At 36.3% G+C, this 21,042-nt stretch overlaps 3 protein-coding genes across 5 annotated transcripts; all 3 read left to right on the top strand.

The window, feature by feature from the left end:
• Positions 1 to 647: 647 nt before the first annotated feature.
• LOC103875198 (LOB domain-containing protein 25) lies at positions 648 to 3,529 on the top strand. The gene is made up of 2 exons (XM_033273994.1): positions 648 to 1,449; positions 2,893 to 3,529. The coding sequence occupies exon 2, from the start codon at positions 2,914 to 2,916 to the stop codon at positions 3,310 to 3,312; it is 399 nt and encodes a 132-aa protein (XP_033129885.1). The 5' UTR covers positions 648 to 1,449; positions 2,893 to 2,913; the 3' UTR covers positions 3,313 to 3,529.
• A 4,614-nt stretch (positions 3,530 to 8,143) lies between these two features.
• LOC103875197 (protein RST1) lies at positions 8,144 to 16,764 on the top strand. The gene is made up of 24 exons (XM_009153688.3): positions 8,144 to 8,577; positions 8,692 to 8,976; positions 9,051 to 9,134; positions 9,215 to 9,491; positions 9,689 to 9,939; positions 10,057 to 10,413; positions 10,524 to 10,624; positions 10,967 to 11,042; positions 11,155 to 11,286; positions 11,384 to 11,465; positions 11,540 to 11,612; positions 11,741 to 11,909; positions 12,035 to 12,165; positions 12,251 to 12,342; positions 12,588 to 12,676; positions 12,749 to 12,964; positions 13,079 to 13,156; positions 13,239 to 13,421; positions 13,695 to 14,588; positions 14,679 to 14,975; positions 15,096 to 15,746; positions 15,810 to 15,960; positions 16,047 to 16,165; positions 16,258 to 16,764. Exons 1-24 carry the CDS (start codon positions 8,194 to 8,196, stop codon positions 16,618 to 16,620), a joined length of 5,535 nt encoding a protein of 1,844 aa, XP_009151936.1. The 5' UTR covers positions 8,144 to 8,193; the 3' UTR covers positions 16,621 to 16,764.
• A 1,383-nt stretch (positions 16,765 to 18,147) lies between these two features.
• Positions 18,148 to 20,570, top strand: LOC103875196 (prolyl 4-hydroxylase 5). Of its 3 annotated transcripts, none has more exons than XR_004448762.1 (3): positions 18,148 to 19,387; positions 19,478 to 20,180; positions 20,261 to 20,570. XR_004448762.1 is itself a non-coding variant. In XM_009153684.3 (2 exons), exons 1-2 carry the CDS (start codon positions 19,987 to 19,989, stop codon positions 20,373 to 20,375), a joined length of 309 nt encoding a protein of 102 aa, XP_009151932.1. In that variant the 5' UTR covers positions 18,270 to 19,986; the 3' UTR covers positions 20,376 to 20,557. The 3 variants fall into 3 exon arrangements, 1 of the variants encoding a protein (XP_009151932.1); XR_004448763.1 differs by having other exon boundaries at positions 18,152 to 19,387; positions 19,519 to 20,180; XM_009153684.3 differs by having other exon boundaries at positions 18,270 to 20,180; positions 20,261 to 20,557.
• The last annotated feature ends 472 nt before the right edge of the window (positions 20,571 to 21,042 follow it).

The raw sequence follows: 21,042 nt of genomic DNA, 5'->3' as shown, positions 1-21,042 counted from the left end.
TTTATTTAGGTAATGATTCTACAACCAAGTCTTTGTTTTAGCTTAATGATTTCAGTCATCTACAAAATCACAAAGTTACTCATTTGAGTTAAATGAGTATATTTAAAGTAAAAACGAGTAGTTCAAGTTACTCAAGCACGGTTTAAAAAACCTGAAATTGTTTCAGGTGCAACCAGTATTCACATGATTTACTAAATCTGAACCAAACCCAAGTAAATCCGAACTGAAACCGAACTGATCTTCTATAATATCCAAATGAGGCTAAAATTGTGCTCCCAAAAACCCGAACACGAATTGACCTCGAACCGAACCTGACTGGATACTTGATCGGTATTGCCTACATATAGTAAAAAAAGTTTTTTTACATAAATATTGATCTGTTCTATTGCATATTTCAGATAATATACTAAAAAATATGCTATGTACAATTGTGCTCATCCATCAGGGTATGCCCAAAATTTTGAATGAACACAACAGTTAACTAATTAAATTCCAAATGCATTAATTGTTTTCCAAAGAGATGTACACAAAATTTGGGGGGGGGGGGGGGGGGGGGTATTATATGTTAACATTTAAGTTCAACCAAACAAAATGACAGTACATATGTCGAATTTTACCAGATCTTAATTGTTGGGAGATGCCTATGTAACTTAATTTCCCAAAATCTTCTGAAATTAGATTTAAAACAATATAATCCATTAAGAAGTGGACAAAATACTTCACAAACATTATTGTTATTGTTTTTCACAGAATACCAAACCTTGAGAAAAGGTCAAAGGTCATTGGTCGAAAAGCAATATTCAAGTTTGGTTCCGAATTCTTTTAGAAATCATCACGAAAAGACACCGAATTGTGTTTTATCATTTTGCTAATTCAGGTTTACCAAAGGATTTTTCTAAACATATTTCTCAATCATCGACATATATAGATATTAAAATCAAAGAATATAAAATAATCCACATATTGAAAAGTTGGATATATTGCAAGTAGAATCTCTTAGTTTGTGAATATACAAAGAAAAATTTGCTTCAAAATTAAGTTACGGAAATCTTTTAAATTACTGGAAGGCTATCAAATGGAGCAAAATTTTCTACGGTTGTAAGTTCACTATTTTAGGTCCTCAATTAATTGAGGCTAATTTGTCTTTTTGCAATCTCATATATTCAGCTTATTGCTCGCTCATAGCACCAAAATACCCTTTTCCCACACACACGCTCTCTCTAACCCCTGTTTATTTTCTCTCTCCAACTTTCCCCTTAGAGACTCCTCTTGTCTCTGACTAGGGCTTCTCTCTTAAAACAACAAAAGAATCTCAATAATTGAAGATCCTCTTGAGGATTTTCCATCTCGTCATCCTATCATAGTTAAGACACAAAAGAGAGAAACAAAGAAGAGCAAACAATTCTGTGTAGTTATCAAAGGGACTTACTCTTGTTGCTCCATCGAAAGGTAAGAGCAAACGTGTTTCATTATACTCAACCAATTTCATACACACACACTTGCATATATATATATATACTGTACTTTTATTTTAATTGGTTATATGATACTAGGAGTTTAAATCATGACGATTTTTCACTGATCTTGAACTTTCAAGTTACAATTGGATGACCTTTATTTATTTATTTTGCCACAATATGACCTTTATTTACAAATTAAAAAGTTAAGATTTGAAGTGTAATGTAAATTTCATGACCTCTTATATATATATATATTGAAGATATAATATTGAATCACAGACCTTTAAGTATATAATAAAGTCATTTCTGAGATCATAGATTCAAGAAATTGAACCATATTTTGTTGTATGGATGAGGAGACCTCAGAGTCAGAGAGACAGAAAGTGTTGTGGATGATAAAATCAGAAAAAAATCTGCTAAACTAAACGCCAAGAACAGAAATGTATGGTCGAGAGTAATTATGTTAAAACTAAACGAAAAAGAGTAATCAAATATTGATAGGAAAAAGTCAATTTCCCTTGTTTTTTATCAAATTTAGTGGCATACAAATACTTATGTATATGACAAAAACCAAGTTGTTTCCAAAAAGATATAGGTCTAGTGTACAATACGAAAAATGCAAAGTTTACATAACCCTGTCATCAGATTGAACGAACCAATTACTCCAGAAGGTAGGACGCGTCTGAGTTACCTTCAATTTATATATATATATATAGCAACACCCATTTTCTTCTATATATGTATAACGGAGATTAATTGGACATTTGTTTGTTTATATATGTGTTATGTAGTCGCACAACTAAATTATATATATTTTTTCCTGATCGTATTGCCTGTTAGATTTAATTACCAATGCACTTAGATATAACATCTTCTGCATATATGTGTAGTAAGTTTGGTATTTAATGTATTAAACATTGGTTTTGATGTCCCAAGATAATATGTGAAACTAATTGACTATAAGGCTAATCTACTATATATGTATCTATTTGCCTGAGAAATATTTTAAATAATGATTTAACTGGTAACCAATTTTATGGAGAAAAAGACTAAGAATTAATATTATGTCTTGTAACCAATTATTTTGATGATGACACTATTATATATATATATGCCTTTGTTACTAAGATTAATGAACTGTGCGGATTAAAAGACTAAGATCATCATATACTTATAATCAATTATGTTGATGATAACGTCTATTGTTGTATTTATACCAACACAAAATAATCAATGTTTTAAAAATGTTTGAATGTTTATAATGTGTTCGTAGACACATATTCACATTGTGTAAAAGTTACTGATGTATTAAGGAGATTTTAATGAATTGCAATGTCATGTGGATCAAAATTTATACCGATCTTGTAATTCCTCGAAACTCCATATGTGCTTAAGTTGCTTTTTTGTTTTCCTTTCCACAACTAAATATCAGGGTAAATATAACCAAAAAAAAATGTCGTCATCGTATTCGAGCTATACAAACTCACCGTGTGCGGCATGCAAGTTCCTCCGCCGGAAATGCACTTCAGACTGCGTATTCGCACCATATTTTCCGCCAGAGGAACCTACAAAGTTTGCGAACGTCCACCGGATATTCGGGGCAAGCAACGTGAGCAAGATCCTCCAGGAGGTGGCGCCACATCAACGAGAAGACGCAGTGAACTCGCTTGCTTACGAAGCGGAAGCAAGGCTAAGAGATCCGGTTTATGGTTGCGTTGGGGCCATCTCGGTGCTCCAAAGACAGGTCTTGGGGCTGCAAAGGGAACTAGAGGAGACTAATGCTGATATCATGAGGTACGCTAGTTGCCTTGGTGGTGAAACATCGTCGGTTTATGGAGCCCGGAGAGGTTGACTGGTCAACGAGAAATCTTCGAATATATGTTGATGAGAACATCCGTCCATGTATATGTGTATGCTTATTTGTAATATGCATATGCGTATGTATAATTTAAACTGTATTTTATTTTACATGGGAGGTCAAAGGATATTTGTGAATATGCCAAACAAGCAAATATAGTAACTGATGTATATGTGGTTGTGTTTGCTTAATTATAACTTGCATTTTATAATTTGAAACTAGATTACTAATCCACACGAATTAACTCAATTTTGAAACCATTGATTCATGTTTGAACCTCATAATACTTTGCTAAAACTTGCTGCCTAACTTTTACCAAAAGCATTTCAACCAACTTAAACAATCACATTGTTAGAATGATAGGAAATAAGGACGTGCGTACTCCCGTTTATGCACATATTTCATTGCTTCATTACCAATTTTTGGCATGTTTTTGTTTCATTCAGTGATTGTGATACTATCTATGTCATTGAGGCAGTATAATATTAAGTTATGAGTATTCAAAAAAACATTGAATTATGATATTTAGTTAAGTTTGTCGTTGTGCCAAAAAAAAGTTAAGTGTGTCGAAAGTTTTAAATAGACATAAGAAAGTTGGCTAATAATTGCTTGTTTGATTATTAACACTCGTCACTAGTCAGAAACATCATTTTGCTAATATTCTAATTTAGTTAAGTGATTTTAAATATATTGTCGACTTAAGAAAGAAAAGTTTAAATAAATAATCAAATTGCTGAAAACATCAAGTAATAGTACCTTTGTTTAGGCACATGTCTTCATAGGGAATCTCTTTTTTTAAAGTCGCTCCATTTTTATTTCATGTCATTTGGCGGCGACCCGACAACCAATTATATTCACATACAAATCAAGTCACCAACTACCAATTCCGAGTTTTTTTCTTTTCCATAATTAAGATTGATGATCATCTATTTTACAAAAATAAAGACCGAGTATGATATACAAAAATCACTGACTCAAAAGTTTAGAAATATATTATAAGTAAAACGCTGGCTAATTATTTAACCAATTCCAATTTATTTGAATAACATTATTGAAAACGAACCAGTTAAAAATTCGAAGGTGAAAGTGGTAATCAGATGCTGAGATGCTACAATTTATGAAAATATTTAATGAGAGATTTAACTCTTTTTGAGTTTCTTAAAATTTGACTTAAATCAATGATAACTAACACTATTGTTAAAAGTAAAGTGAAATTAATATGTTTCCCAATTCTCAAACGGTAATGAACCGTCTTCATTTACCTCTTACATCTTTTATCAATTGGTTGCATACAGTTCAAATTTTACCATGCATCGCGCAAAGAGAGAGAGAGAGAGAGAGAGAGAGAGAGAGAGAGAGAGAGAGAGAGAGAGAGAGAGAAGAGAGAGAGAGAGAGAGAGAGAGAGAGAGAGAGAGAGAGAGAGAGAGAGAGAGAGAGAGAGAGAGAGAGAGAGAGAGCAATCAGACGCATCATCATGTTTATTATGCCTCAATATTCCTTACGGACCTTACCTCACTTATATTTGGAACAAATCACGAGAACTTTAAAAGGATCTAAGACGCATCACGTATGCTAGCTTCGGTACTTCTTGCATCACTTACGCTTGGATATAGACAGTCAGGGTGTCTTCTATATTATTCACATGTTTATCTATATAATTATATATGTATATTTCGACTTCCATACGTGGATTTACATGTCGACTTTAAGACAAGGGGATTCAAGATTGTGTTCAGACACAAGTCAGCTTCAGAAACAGTGACTAAAGGTACATCCATTTTTTGCCATCATTTCATTTTAACCTTATATATATTTTATAACATCTTACTATTACACAAGTCTACTGCAGAAATATGATTGTATTGCCATGTGATATATATCATCTCATAATTTTTACATCTTTAGACTTTTCCTCAATTATTCCATATCGGATATCTCCCATGGTTTTTCTTTAGCGTGATAATTACAAAATGATAACAGATCGTTTACATTTTGAAAATTAATCCACGTCTTACAAATTTTCATAAGGAAAAAAAAATCTAAGCTATTATTAATTTTGGTCACGGGTTCACACCATTTTCTTTTTACAATTAAACTTTTCTATATTGGAAAACTGGACTTGGTGACCATATAAAACTCCAGCAGAACTATTGTACTAGTGTCTCTGTTCGGAGGAAAGCCTACTGCTTTAGTACGTGCGATTTAAGCCATATACCTAACTTTTTATAGGCTAAATCCAAGTTTAAAATCAATCTCATCATTAAAAAGGCAGGAAAACGTAAAGAGGGCCATAAATGGGCCCAATTTGTGGACCAAAAGATAGTGAGGCAGAAGTTTGTCATTTCATTATCAAGTAGCAGTGGACCACCACTAAACCGCCCAATAGCTTAGAAATGGCCAATAACAGAAATAAATGAAAAGCCTTGTTCCACGGACGACGTCGTTTTCATCAGCAATTGATTGATTCGATTCGATATATATTTTGTTTTCTTTGATTAGACATCTGTAAGAGAAAAAGGTACGAAAACCAATAGACAACCACAGTGTGCTCGTGTTACAAAAGTGATCAACCGATTCTGATCTAAGTTATGCAAAAACAAATCAATGTACGTTACATAAATTTTGTGACATAATTAGATGGTGTAAGTGTAACTAACAAAGTAACATTGTTACTTATACTGATTTTTGAAAAATATACTAATACACAGTTATAATAGTTAATTAGGATTATTGTTCAATTTTTTTGATAAACCCTATTGGCTATCCGTTCGGTCCGGGAAGAACATTGCTACAGAATGGAATCTTCGCATCAAGGTGTTCATATATCTATTTCAGCGATGAAAGCGACAAATCCGACAAGATGGGCAGATCGACGATCTATTCTGGCGACCACTGTTCCAGCTTCAACCATTCTGATGACGTCTTCAACAAATCCTATTTCATCTGTTCCGATGAACATTCCAAATCTGATTCCAACAGAATCGTTTACGTTCGATGGAATCTAATACTCGCCTTACTTCCCAACTAGTGGCGATAATCATGAATCATCCATCATTTCAGAGGTATTTGATGGTACGAACTATAGCACTTGGATTCTCGCAATCACCATTGGAGTAGTCCGAAACCGTACCACATTACATGACCCGAATTTGAATACCTTTCAACTATTGCCAAAGGATGAACCGATCTACGATCAAGCCCATGACTGGCCAAATAATGGTAATTTAGTTCACAGAGAAAATCGAACCCATGACTGATTGTGTACACATCAAGCTCCAAAAAATCACCACTAGATTACTACCACTTGGCTTATTGTTCAATATTTAATTGACCATATATCTCCTGTTTACTGTAAATAACTTTGGTCTCGATTCAGGCAACACCACACGGGAGAGTTTTATATGGTTCAACTTGATTTGCAAAGACTATGTAACACAACAAGGCGACAGTTTGTTTCTCAACACATGCAACATTTGTAGCAATAGTAAGTTGAGTCGAGGGAACCGAAGGCGATAAGGTGTGTTACCCCAGGTCCAGTTACCACTAGATCACATGCACGCGGACCAGAGTTTTATTTTGGGGGTTTCAAGTTTTTTATTAATACAATTCTTAGTGGTTAGGCTCTTATAAAGTTGTTTTGAGATTTAAAGTAAAACAAAGTCTTTTTGTTGTTAAGATATGCTGAGTATCCTGATTTCTCCAAAAAATATCCTTGGTGAAAAAACCTCGGTCCCAAACGACTCACATTTCAAATTTTCAATTATGTTGTTACTTCTGCTACATCATGTCCATGTAAGCTAGTAACGCAAACTACTAATACAATCGTTGATAGTAATACTGCATGCGGCTACGTTTTAACATAAAAAGGGTTACATACTGTACTATAACTTGGATTCGATAAAATGTTATTATAGGGGATGCAGGATTTTTTTCTTCATTTATAAAACTGAAAATAATGAAAAAATAAATCATTTTGGCACACAAGTGTATTTTTTTGGCACACAAGTGTATATGGATGCATGCATCGGTCGAAGTATTAGTAAGAGCAATTGCAAACACGTTTGTTTTTCATTTGAACACGTTTATTTTTCTTTTTATACCAATTTTTTTTAAATGAATTTAACCCGAAAACCCTACAATTCAGCCAAGGAATGGAGATTGTTGCACTGTTGTCCATCCTTTTTTACTTTCCACTGTAATCAACGATATTTCCAATTAATAAAATCTGAGATGTTAAAGAAAAAATGAGACAGACTCGAACCAAAAAAAACCCGAATCTGATCGAAGACGAGAATCAGATACCACAAACTACCGAGAAAAAGACATTTTCAAACCTTAAAAGAACTGCTCATGCAGTTTCCAACAACCCAACCGACACTATATAATCGTCACTAGTACTAATCATTAGTGATCTCACCAGCTTTCAAATAATGTTTAGTTACTGATCTTTAACAAAATTCCTCACGCACGCAAATACACAAAATCATAAAATTTACTCTCAGGGTGTCTACTTTAATAGATTCACATGATCTACATATTTACACATCACATTTTCCAACTGTCTTCTTAAAATATTCTCTACACATTACGTTATAGCTGTACTTGTCTTGTTTTTTTTTTTTTTTGTCACAATACTTGTCTTGTTTTAAACTCAACACATGTTTTCTTTATCATTGTTTAGGGTTTCATACTCCTAAAAAAAAATTGTTTCCTATTTTCTTGCTTTATATGTTCAAGGTGAGGGTTTTCGTATCGGCTTATTGGGCCTAATCGATACGGCCCATTATTCAGAGCCGGGCTGATCGTGTTCCTCTTCCCGGTGCCCCACCGTTGTAGCCATCCACTGCCTTCTCTCTCTCTGGTCGTAAGAAGCAATGGCCTCTTACGCTACGTTACTGGAGAAAACTCGAGTCCCTCAACCTTCAATACAGAGACTCGCCGTGATCTCCGTCTTCTCCAAGTTCCGATCTGCTCCAGAGTCCGATTCCGAAACCGGAAGAGAAGCTATCTCCTTCTGCTTAACCTCCGAATCTATCACCGTCGTCGATCAATCCGTTCGCGAGCTGTGCCGTTTAGTATCAGACTCCGTTCTGGACCTCTCCCGCGGCTTGCTCGAGCTTCAATCCGCACTCGAAGGATGCGGCTCGAAACTGGTTCCTCTCTTTGTGAAAGGCTTAGGGTTCTTGATTCGAATAGGTTACGAACAGAAACTTGGGAATTGGAAGTTCAATTCAACAGAGAATCATCCCTTTGTGAGGGTATGTGATACTCATAGCCGTTCCTGATCATAGCGATTCAAATTGATTAAGAAAAATATATGCATAGTATTAGCAAGACTTTGATGCTTTCTACTTGTTGTTGGTTTGTTGCAGATACTTTCTTGCAGAGTGGAGACACAGACGGAGCTTATTTACCAAGTATCACTCTTTGTGATGCGTAATCGGCGATTGGGGATGGTGGGAGTATGTGAATTTCTGGAGCCGTTCTTGAATTTTGTAATATTACGTGTCCCATTTGCAGATTCATCTCCGTCTTTGTTTGTGAGGGAGTTAATCTCGTCAATGGCTTCCCTTTGTTGCTCATGCCGTCACGAAGCACTGCCAGTGTTCAGATTGGTTTTGCGGTGTCTTAAGTATATCTCAGGGAAGAACTCGGAAGTAAGTATTTATGATTGGTAGTCATTTTGGTGAATGCTTATAGGACCAAGTATTAAATTTCTGAGACTATTCAGGATAATAGAAATTTCAGCTGCATTGTCAAGACTCTAGTGGATGCTTACACTGTGGTTGCGAGAGACTTGGTTGGAAGTAGATTGGTATGTGCGTATTGCGTCATGACTTCATTTTGATCTTTGTGATCTTTTCGGACATGTATTCATTTATTTAGTTCTAGCAGGAAGTAATAGAAGTTCATGTGCTTGGTGTTCAACTGGTAGATACCGTGCTTTTGCTTTGTGCCTCTCCTCATGTCCAGAACACTGAGCAAGAGGCTGTGATCGAATCGTTGAGGCACTTGTTAGCTGTTCAGAAAGACCTTGGATTACCATATTCACGTGATTTATCTTTGGTGGTTCTCTCGTTACTTTTCATGCTTGCCAAGTCCAGTGTCGAGCATGAGCAACTCTCTATTTTGAAGTTGCTGCTTTTCCTGCTTAAATGGAAGAGTGAAAATGGTATATCTGTGCTCAATCTTTCTTGTTATTGCACTCTTGCACGTTTCATTGTCTAATATCGTAGTAGCTTATTTACTCCAATCAACTTGGTCTGTCCTGCTGTTGTTGACTCCATGTTTCCTTCTTATTTTGGCAAAATAGTTTGATGTATGCATTTTCTGTTGACTGAGAATTGCTTCTTTTCAATTCTTTTGTAGAAAACTTTTCGGTTAGAGATGCTGCCTGTTCAAGTGTGGAACCTCTATTATTGTTCCCTATCATCGCGCTGATGTCTTCTCCTTCTAAATCAGTCAAAGGAGCAGCAAGTAAGGTTCTTTCCGTCGTAGAAAATGTCTTGGTAACAATGTCAAATGCACCAAATATTGAGGTCCACACAAGTGAGGGAGATTCACCACTCAGCAGAGTGGGCTCTGTCGTATTTAGGATCATGCAGAAACTCTGGCATCAGGTTTGATTCCTGTGGAGAAACTTGCTATTTTCTTTTGGAAATATGTTCATGTCAAAGTGTTTCTCAAAAGAATCAAGTTGCTCTATGAGTCTTTGAATGTTCTTTTTTTCTTTTCAGAATGAGTATGCACCTTCCACGTCCTCCTTCCTCAGAATGGCTTACATCAATGGAAGTGAATCACAGGAAACTTATCCTGGACCAGTGACTTGGAATTCACTACTTAGGGAACATGCTAAACGGCTGTGTGATAGAAAAAAGTTATCTGCATCGTTTTGTCTTTCGCAAGAGATACCTATTTTACTTGGTGCTCTTGCTGGTGTCTTGGTGATGCATCCATCCTTAGGACCTGATGCTATTGATTCTTTGACTGCGGTTGGTGGCATTGATCCTAAGATGAGTGTCCCACTGTTGCTAGTTGTTCTATATTACAGCAACTTGTTATCTCGAACTAATGTCCCGTGCCAGAGTCTATTGGTGAGTCTACTCTCATTCATTTTCTGTTAAGTCCTGTATCTCCAAGTACTTGATTTATCTACTTTATCTTTCCTTTAGTCTAGTCCCGATTGTGTTTATTTGACTTGCAGTCGAAACTTCTGGGGTTGCTCCCATCACTTGCTGCGCAACAGGTGATGATTCCACTTGTTGTTCAGACGATTACACCAATGCTACACAAAGATGCGAAAGGGTCAGTGCATCTTTTACAGATGATTTGTTAATGTATTTTTCCATCCTGTTTATGATGTATTTGATTCTTGGTGCTTGTAAAACTCAGTTTTCACCTTTGCTCTTTGGTAAAAGGGTAGCCTTCGTAAACAGTTTTCGCCTTTTCCTTTAATTTTTCAAACTCTGAGATTATGATATGTACAAAAGGTAGATTTGGAAGCCAAAAGATTATGTGATCTTTAATGCACTAGCCTGCATTTACCAATCTTGTTGAATTGGGTTACCGTGATTGACCTTTTTTTGTTTATCGGTACTGCCGTGCAAGGTAGTTTACGTGTGTAGATCTGATGATGGTTTATTTTAGTCTGTTGTATGCTACAGCCATTAGATTACTTTGCCAAACCTGGATAGTCAATGATCGTGCCTTTTCGAGTCTGCAAGTAAGCTATTCTATACCACTATGCACTTTTGCTCTACACTGACGAAGTCTTTTGATCATGCTTGTACTTTTTTTTAATGTATTTGTATGGTTTTTATTATTTAAATACTTAGGAGGTATTACGTCCCAAAGGATTTAAAGACTTCATTTCAGAGAGACATATCTGCATAAGTATGGCTGCTTCCATTGAGGATGTATGCAAGAGACACCCTGATAGGGGAGTAGACTTAATCTTGTCCGTTCAGGTATAGTTTCTCAAGTTATATTTGTTAGTACTGCTTCGGCTATATATTGAAACTTTGGAGTGCATTCAAATTTTCTGCTGGATTCATAATTTGATAGGCCTGTATAGAAAGCCAAGACTTTTCAGTTCGAGCACTTGGTTTTCAGAGTCTTTCCCATCTATGTGAAGCCGATGTCATTGGTACGCTCTTGATACTTGCTTGCGATAGTTAATTCCTTTGTATTTCCTTCATAACTTCTGCTTTTTCCATCCAGATTTCTATACAGCATGGGGTGTCATTGAAAAACATGCTCAAAACATCAAACTAGACCCTCTCCTGGCTTGCAGGTTAGCAGCGCGCATATCCCAAATCATATACATGCACGATCGAGTGGTGCATGGATCTTGTAGAAATTATTATTTGAGGTGTCTGAAAAATATTTGACGGTTAACTAAGTTTGATAAATATGTTGCAGTGCATGCCTTCTCCTAACGTGGGGTGCAATGGATGCCGAAGCATATCCTGAAGATGCAGAAAAGGTTCTCAACATTTTGTGGGAAATTGGGAGCTCTATGCAGATACCTAAGGATTCTCAATGGACAAAGGCAAGAATCTCTGCCTTAATGGCACTTGGTCAATACGAGGTATGTATGGAGTTTATGTGTCTTTTATGTCTTCTTTTAGGTGTATTCCCGGCCATCTTTGGTTTCCTTTGGTTCTGAAATCATAATCTCTACATTTTTGTCCAATTCCGTTCCATATTTTTCAGGTATCATTTCTGGAAAAGCAAATTTCTGACTTCAACAAGAAATGTGCATATTTGCTCTTCTCGGAGACAGATGCAAAAATTCTGAATGCTATAGAAGACCTTTTAGTCAAGATCATGATTCACGAGCACAGGTATAGAACTTGTAATCTTCTGAATTTTACTTGTTTAGATCCTTATTAGCAGAATATTTATACTGCTTCTTTTTTGACCTTTCAGCGTCCGGCGTAGATATGTGAGAGAAAAGAAAGTTTCTGGTAGTAAGATTGAGAAGCTGCTGGATGTTATACCTCAAGTCATTTTCCCTGCAGGTATAATTGATTATTCATACCCTTAAATTGTTAGCTCAAATAACGAGAAATGCTTGCTAGCCTGTTGGAATAGGTAATTAACATTTTGAGATGGGAGGGTGCCTAGAAATTTTTACTGGTGCATATTTATGCCTAATAACTAACTTTCTTTATAATTGTCATTTTCTCTAGATATTTGTAACAGTCAATTATGTAAATTACTTTATACCCCGGTTGAACTAAGTACATCACCAATTGCCTCACAGGGAAAAGAATTAAGACTGGAGAACTACCTGGTGCGGCATTATTATGTCTATCTTTTAGTCCCAAAGATGTGAAGCTTGGGTCATCAAGAGTAAGAATTAATGTTCCGCTAGGAGATTTTCCAAATACTTCAGCGTACTGAGTTGCATACTTCTGATCGCAGAGCTTTCATGATATACATGGTCAATACGAAGAGGCATTTAAAGTAGTAGCCAAATCTCTTCAGCTCTCAAGAAACATTTCCCTTGCGCTTATCTCATTGCAATCGCTGAAAGCTTTTATGTCGCGTTGGATGAGAGCTAATATATTGTCCGTTGGTGCAATGGCTACAGAATTATCGTCTGATAAAACTTTTAAAGCTGCAAACAACATCATGAAGGTTTGTGAGATGTTTTTCTGTAGTTCAAAATTTTCAAATAGCAATGGCTATAGTTCAATTTTTCGTTTTGAAGTGTTCGAACTTCTGTTGAGACGCTGTTGTTCTTTTATGTAGAGTTTGGTATACATGGCTGAAGAAACTCTTCCTAGATCTGCAGAAAACATAGCACTGGCGCTCGGTGCACTATGTGCAGTAAGATTTTAATTAAGCGTCCTTCGATATATGTTGTGGCCATGTGTCTCAATATAGAAGTTTAATCTCTCTGTTGTTTCAGGTTCTGCCACCTGCTGCTCATAATATCAAAGCGACTGCATCAAAATTTCTGCTGGGTTGGCTATTGGAGCATGAACATGAACACCGTCAGTGGACTGCTGGTATATCTCTTGGATTGATTTCGTCGTCTCTACATGTGACTGATCACAAGCAGAAATTTCAGAATATATCTGGACTTCTTGAGGTACTTTCTATACCTGGGAGTTATTGCGCCATGTACCATATCGGTTCATATAAAAATAAAATCATGGAAAATGAGTTATTGCGCCTTTTAGGTGAGAAGTCCTAGAGAGCTAACTCTTTTATGAAGCGCATACTGAGTATTATATATGAGGACTATGCATGCAAAATCAATATTGGTCTTTTGCATTCCTTCATGTTTAAAAAAAATTTGAAGTGAACATGCATCTAGAACATTACTAATTATGTATCTAATTGAATCGAAAATCGCTTTCAGGTTTTGTGTAGCAGTAAAAGCACTCTTGTAAAAGGAGCCTGTGGAGTTGGATTAGGGTTTTCATGCCAAGATCTGCTTACACGGACTGAAGCCTCTGCGAGCTCTGATGTAGACAGTGAGTCCTACAAGAACCAAGAAGAGGGGCTCTTAGGAAAGATAGTGAGGTTGCTATCTTTAATATTACAGCATTTCCTGCGCACTCCGTGTGATATCCTAGAAAGCTTGTCAGCACTATTCCCACTTGGAAAGGAAGGCAACGTTACACCCTTAACTCACCTGTTGGATGAAAATTCTGATGATTTTGATGATGATATATGGGGTATTGCTGGACTCATCATAGGTTTGGGGATGTCAGTTGGTGCAATATACAGAGCTGGAAAGAAAGACGCTGTTGTAAAGATTAAAAACCTTATCGTATCATGGATTCCATATGCAGATTCTCTTCAGCAAACTTCAGATTCTAATAGTAACATATCACTGAGAGTTTTTTCAGCTGGTTCCTGCCTTGCACTGCCACTGGTGATCACTTTCTGCCAAAAAATGGAACTGTTTGATGCACATGAGGTGGATAATCTGATCAATTGCTACAAGGACCTTATTTCTGAGTTGCTAATTGTTAAAACGTCTGGTGCTTTTCATAAGAGTTTGTTGATGGCTTCCTGTATTGGGGCTGGAGACTTCCTGGGTTCTGTTCTGAATGAAGGTATCCACCCTGTGGAGATTGAGCCTTTAAAAGGCTTATTAGAACTGTTCAAGACATGTTACTCTGGGCTTTACCCACCGGTTGTTCACTTTGGTGGCATGCTCGGAGTTGTTAACGTATTAGGAGCAGGTGCTGGTGATTTGGTGTTTTCCCATCCTGTACCCCGTGCTCCTTCAAGTTCTGAGGAAAACGTAAGTTCTCTGATCTATCTTTCTGAAGATCCTTACTCGTTTATTCGCTAAATGGGAATGAACTCCTAACATCCGTTTATATTGCTGCAGAAAATCTCTTATGTAACAGGTCCTTTGCTTTCAAACCCATATTTAACTCAGCAGTTGACGCCATTTGTGCAAGAAATATTCCTCATCGCACAAAATACTACGGATCGCCAGCAGCAACATTATGCTGCATGGGCCATCTCATTTCTTAGGAATTACATGCGGTCCAAGGATGCGTCAAGTGTAGGCAATGAAATCCAATCTAGCGACTCTCACCGTAACTCCACTGCTCACAATATTCCTGAGCATACCATGGTCATGAAACTTGCGCAAGGCCTGACAAATCCAAGTTTGCCTTTGGTATGTCTGCTTAAAAGACTTCTGATAGTTCTAACCTTCTATATTCCTTGAAGATGATTTAGTTCAGGATAGAGATCTGAATCTGTTTTCATACTTATTTTAATCTTTGTTGCAATATAGGCCGATAGCTCTCTGAATATTGGCGCACTGGCAAGTGCTTTGCGGTGTTTGTCTCATGCTCCGAGATTGCCAAACTTGGATTGGGGAGCAACGATAAGGCGATTAATGAGACAAGAGACTCAGCTTGATGTATCGCAATCAGGAGATGTTCCCAAGGACACAAGTCTCAGGGAAGAGTGCTTGAAATTTTCGTTAGCCCATGCAAGCGAATTTGATGAACTTCTAACCTTTCTGGACGAGTTGTCTGAACTATCTAGGTTCAAGGCACTAGAGCAGAGTCTCCAGTCTTCCCTTCTCTGTCATCTAGGGGATTTAATGAGAATGTTCTCAGGTTCAAGAATGGATAAATTGTTTGAAGATATCTCTTGCTTCGTAACCTCGCTATCTTCAGACCAAGTATATAGCTGTGATCAGAAGAGCTCATTGAGGGTCTCTTGTTGGAAGGGTCTGAGTCAGTGTCTCGAAGGAACTTCATTTGAATCTTCAGAATACATCACAAAGATTGAAAATTGCATAGAGCTGCTTTTTTCAGTCTTACCAGTAGCATCACAATCTCCGAACGTAGATCAGATGGGTTCGGTGAAAGAGTGGTCAGAGGCAGTTCGATGTTTGCAGCAATCACATAAGGATTGGTTATACAAATTTCTACAGGTAATAAATGTAATATCTGCCACAAGCATAGGCCTGTAAACTAAGATTTTTCCTTGCCTGCAGGTTTCAAGTCTTGAACCTGGAAGAGGAAAGACTGACTTCGAAGGTAATCTAAAGAAGATCCAAGCAAAAGCAAAGCTAGCAAGACTTGGATCAATTCCATTTTCTGAGTTAGGAAAATTGAAGGCTATTATATTAAACTGTGAACAGTCAGGTCAGTTAATATCCTCAGTTGCTATATGCGAAGCTAAGATATGATAAAAGATCATGATACAATCGAACTTTCCATCTTTGTTTTAGATATCTGGGATGTGCACGTTGAGATAGTAGCTGCTCTGCATCAAGCCGATGGAGGAATCAAAAGACAGTGGCTCATTGATGCTATTGAAATCAGCTGCGTTTCTAGCTATCCTTCCAATGTAAGACCACTTCAGTGCTTAGATCTCCTCCATCGAAAGAGATTATTTTGTTCTTATTTTATGTTGAAAATTGGTTTTCCTCTTTTCTGCAGGCTATTCTTTTTGTTGGCCTCCTCTCTAGTATCTGCTGCGAATACATGCCGTTTCTCACTTTAGACCGATCCACAGTTTTGAGAGACATGTCTGTTACAGTAACTTCACTCCTGTCTGATTCCAACTGGGAAGTTGTCGCAGAGCCTTTCATCTCGTTTTTATGGACATCACTGGAACGTGTTCACAGTTTTGCAACTGACTCAGGCGCTAATGCAAAGCGAAGTTCACAGCAAATTGAGCAAAGCGAAAGAGATCATGCACCAATGCTTGTGAAGGTGATGCATCACATTTGTGTCGTCTTCAGAGACCATTTGCCTCTTGACAAACAGCTTAGACTTGCTGCTATGATGGTCGTCCCTTGATTCCTTTTAAAATATTTTTGCTTTTATCTAATAGGAGTCATTTCGAGGTATGAGTTTCTGTTGTATTTGTAAGATAAATATTATATGTTATCATCATAGTGAATATTTATGGGTTTATAATATATTTTTTTATTTCCGTCTAAAGCTGCATAGTTTTAATTTGGGTAATGATTGTTGTTGAGAAGATAAAAGCAAAAATATGTTTTGAAATCCCGATCCACACTTCATCAGAAATTTCTGACGGATGTTTTTTTTTTCTAGTTAATTACAAATCATATAATTACTTTTTTTTTCGGAAATTCATCGAACGAATATATCTTTTCGTCGGGGTTTTGTCTGAATTTATGAAAAAACATATATGATGAGCAAGTTGGCAATTTCCGATAAATTATTATCTATTTGTCGAAAATTTGTCAGAAACTTCTAATAAATCTTTGAAAAAATGGTATATTCTCTGATTTGTAACTGACTAGAACAAAATATATTCGTCAAAAATTTCTGACGAATTTTTGACAAACGTGATTGGGATTTCAAAACATAGCAAAATAGAACGACAATATTCACTAATAAGATATTGATGACTTTTAGGAGTTTATAATCTTCTAAATGTTTGAAAACATACAAATTCAAGATCGTAAGATGAATCACTGTAAAATATTTGCTTAAGTATATAAATGTAAATGAGAAAAGTTATGTATCCGTCGATGCATCTATCGCGAGAATGTATAGCTTTAAAATAATTGAGCTATTGTTAACCCATATCATATTTAACACTTAATATATATCATGGTGATCTTGTAGGTATCCAGTTTAATATTTAATATCTGAAATCCGACAAAAATTTACAATTCATCGAAAATTTCTGACAAATTTTCAACGAAAACATAAACCCTACACATATTCCCCAAATCATTTAACATTATTTCATCGATTATTTCCGATGAAAATTTGTTCGTTGGAAATTTTTTAGATATTTTTGACGAAATACGACGAAAGGTAAAATTTCATATTTTTCAGAAATTCATCAGAAATTCGTCAAAATTTCCCCAGAAAATTTTCAAAATTTCCTTAGAAATTTCTGAAGAATATATTTTCATCAAAAATTAACATGTTTTCTTGTAGTGGTTGCCTTAGCCAAAAATTCATACGTAAAAATCTTCTCTGAGATTGGTGGTACTTTGATTCTGTTGCTGAAGAGAGTTATTGTAATCTACACAAGTCGTTATTAATAAATCAAATTAACTCCTTGAACAGATTAAGAACGTTAAACTAAATCAAGACTAGCCTAAAGTCATAAAACTCGAATCCAAAAAAGAAAAAAAAAATAATCAGGATACTCGAATCAAGAATTACAAAATGATGAAACCTAAAGATACTTAATAGGTCTATGTTTATGGCAGTTTCAAAATCTTTGCTTCTCTTCAACTTCCTTTTATATAAACAAATCAAACATCAAACTACGATTGTTGCTCCGAGAACCACTCTGACGTTCAGAATAACTAATACTTCTATGGATACACCAGGAAACGAAAGCTGTGAATCAGTGAAGATGTTGGAAAGCAGAGACGGTATCCAAATTTCTATAATGTAATTTTTATACTTACAAATATTAGCTACTTTTTAGTTTTAAAATAATCAAACCAAAATACAAAAAACTTAGAATTACTAAAATAGTTTTTTTTTTCTTGACAGCAAGAAATTTACAGACTCATGTTGACTCTGTAAACCATATTGGTAACTCCGCATCCATGTGAACGACAAAGGACAGTTGCTTGCGTGCACTACGTGCTAAGCTATCCGCCCGAAGGTTCGCCGTCCGAGGTACATGGACGATGTCTGAGTTGAGGAAGCTTCCTTTGAGGAATTTGATATCTTCCAAATAGCTTTCAAATGCTGGCCATTCTTCTGGTTCCGAAACCATCTTCACCAATTGAGAACAATCCGTTGCAAACGTAACCTAGACCTGTCTTAAATTCCTCATACATTCCATTGCCCAAATCAAAGCCTCTATCTCCGAATGCAGGGGAGAGAGGCATGCCCTTACATTCCTTGCCCCCAGTAGACCCTCAAACCCCGGTAAAGTACTATACCAGCCTTGCCCTGACATTAATTCTTTATCCTTCCATGATCCATCAATAAAACATCATCGACCTGATGTCTCTAAAGGAGGAATGGTTTATATCTAAAATAATTGAGCTATTGTTAACCCACATCATATTTATCACTAAATATATGTCAGGGTGATTATGTAGATATCCGGTTTAACATTTATTGTGCATATTTCATATCTGAAACCCAAATTCGTCAGAAATTTCCATGAATTTCTGACAAAAACATAAACTCTAAACCTATCCCCCAAATCGTTTAACACTGCTCGGGAATTGTTGTTATTTATTATTTCGAACAAAAAAAAATTGTTGAAAATTCTTTGGATATTTTTGACGAAATACTGACGAATGGTAAAATTTCATATTCGTCAAAATTTTCTCAGTAATTTCTGACAAATATATTTCCGTCAGAAATTCCATCATAAATTCCGTCGAAAATTAACATGTTTTCTTGTAGTGGTATCCTATGCTTTTTACAAGCCACATGGTTTTCTTTTTCTGGCAAGATTAACCGGAGAAGTAAAATTGTTAGTTTAAAAATCTATGGCTTAAAACCACTGTGGCCAGGTTGTATGAGGCGGTCCAAACCCCTCGTCAAATCTATGGCTGAAAATGTAGAATTGGTTGCAACCAACAACGATCAATGGAGGAACACTAAGGTACTCATATGATTCTTCGGTCGATATGTATCTAATCAATCTCAATGATAAGTCGAATTTACAATATATTTTTGAGTACATAACTCTCAGAGATCAGGACTTAAAACCTTCATGGTTGGGTAATTGGCCAGAGATGGAGAATGTTTGCTCGATAGAAGAATGTCAATTTTGGTTTTCACTCAGTGTCAGTTGCATGGTGGAGAAGACATTGGAATCTTTTCTCTTCTACTGGAAATCAACTAGATGGGATTTGAGATCAAAGATAGTGGAAGATAATAAAAATGAAGTATATCAGTGTAGTATAGACGATGATTATCAATATATGTTCTTAGAGCACCCACAATGGAGGATGAAGAAGAATCCTTAGCTCTTAATCCTAAGTTATTAGCAATATAATAATAATATAAACACTTAGTTAACTAAGGATTGATCCCTAAATAAGGATTTTAAGGACCAAATCCTTATAGACGTGGCGGCTTGGCATTGGGTGGCCATTGTGCTTTTGTTGATTTCTCTTTTGCCTCGTGTTTCTTCTGATCTCGTGCGGATCTGTCAAAGCATGGAAACGACGGATCGAGATCAGCGACGATCTAGACGACATGGAAGACAATGAAGAAGACGAATCATGGAAATCATCATCGAGATCGACTCAAGCGTTCACAGTGATCATCCTTCTGCTCGTGGTGATTATGATTCTTCTCGGTCTCGGGATCTTGTCACTTCCCAATGCAAACAGAAAATCTTCCAAGCCCAACGACTTGACCAACATTGTACGCAAGAGCCAGGAGCAGAGGTTAGTGATAAACTATTCAAATTGAATTTTCTGAAATCGATTCATGAGTGTGTTTTTTTTGTTGTGAATTTTGATATTAGGAGTGGTGGAGATGAGGAAGGGAACGGGGAGCGTTGGGTTGAAGTGATTTCGTGGGAGCCTAGAGCTGTTGTTTACCACAACTTCTTGAATCTTTTTGACTTTGTGATCCCATAGAGTTTAGATCTACTTGAATCTTTTATTTTTGAAATGTGTTGAAAATGGAGGAAACACATTTTTGTCAGTTAGAAATTGGAGTTTTTCATTTTCAATGAAAATGACTCAGAGAGAGGGAGGGAACACACATGTGGCTTGTGTCTGAAATGAGTTACTAAATTGGAATGTCCGAGATGTGATCTTGTGTTTCTTTCATTTATGTTTTTTTTAGACCAATGAAGAATGTGAGCACCTGATCAACCTCGCTAAACCAAACATGGCTAAGTCAGCTGTGGTTGATGAAAAAACCGGTGGTAGCAAAGACAGCAGGTTTGCATCCCACTCTTATCGTTCAAACTTGGGAAAGGTTTGTTGTTTCTTAATTTGTGTATACGGTCCCTTCTTGAATGTACCGTGGTGATCACACTGATCAGAGGAGAGGAAACAAAGAGTTTGTGTGTGTATGTGTCTTCTCTGTAGTGTTGAGAAGTGCAATTGATTTTGAATTAATGCTAAGGATCCCAAATTTGGAAACACCATTGGACATACTATTTTGATTAGAATCCTTAACTATTCTAAAAATAAAAAAAATTGTTTAATAATCATAAGGACTCCAATGGTGGTAACACCATTGGAGATGCTCTTATAGATGTCAATGCGGGAAAATATTTATATTATGGATAATAAA

This window comes from Brassica rapa, chromosome A06 (assembly GCF_000309985.2).
Source record: "Brassica rapa cultivar Chiifu-401-42 chromosome A06, CAAS_Brap_v3.01, whole genome shotgun sequence".
In the NCBI taxonomy this organism is placed as follows: Eukaryota; Viridiplantae; Streptophyta; class Magnoliopsida; order Brassicales; family Brassicaceae; genus Brassica; species Brassica rapa.
The sequence above is the reverse complement of the archived record's forward strand: the minus strand, read 5'-3'. Positions and strand labels throughout refer to the sequence as shown.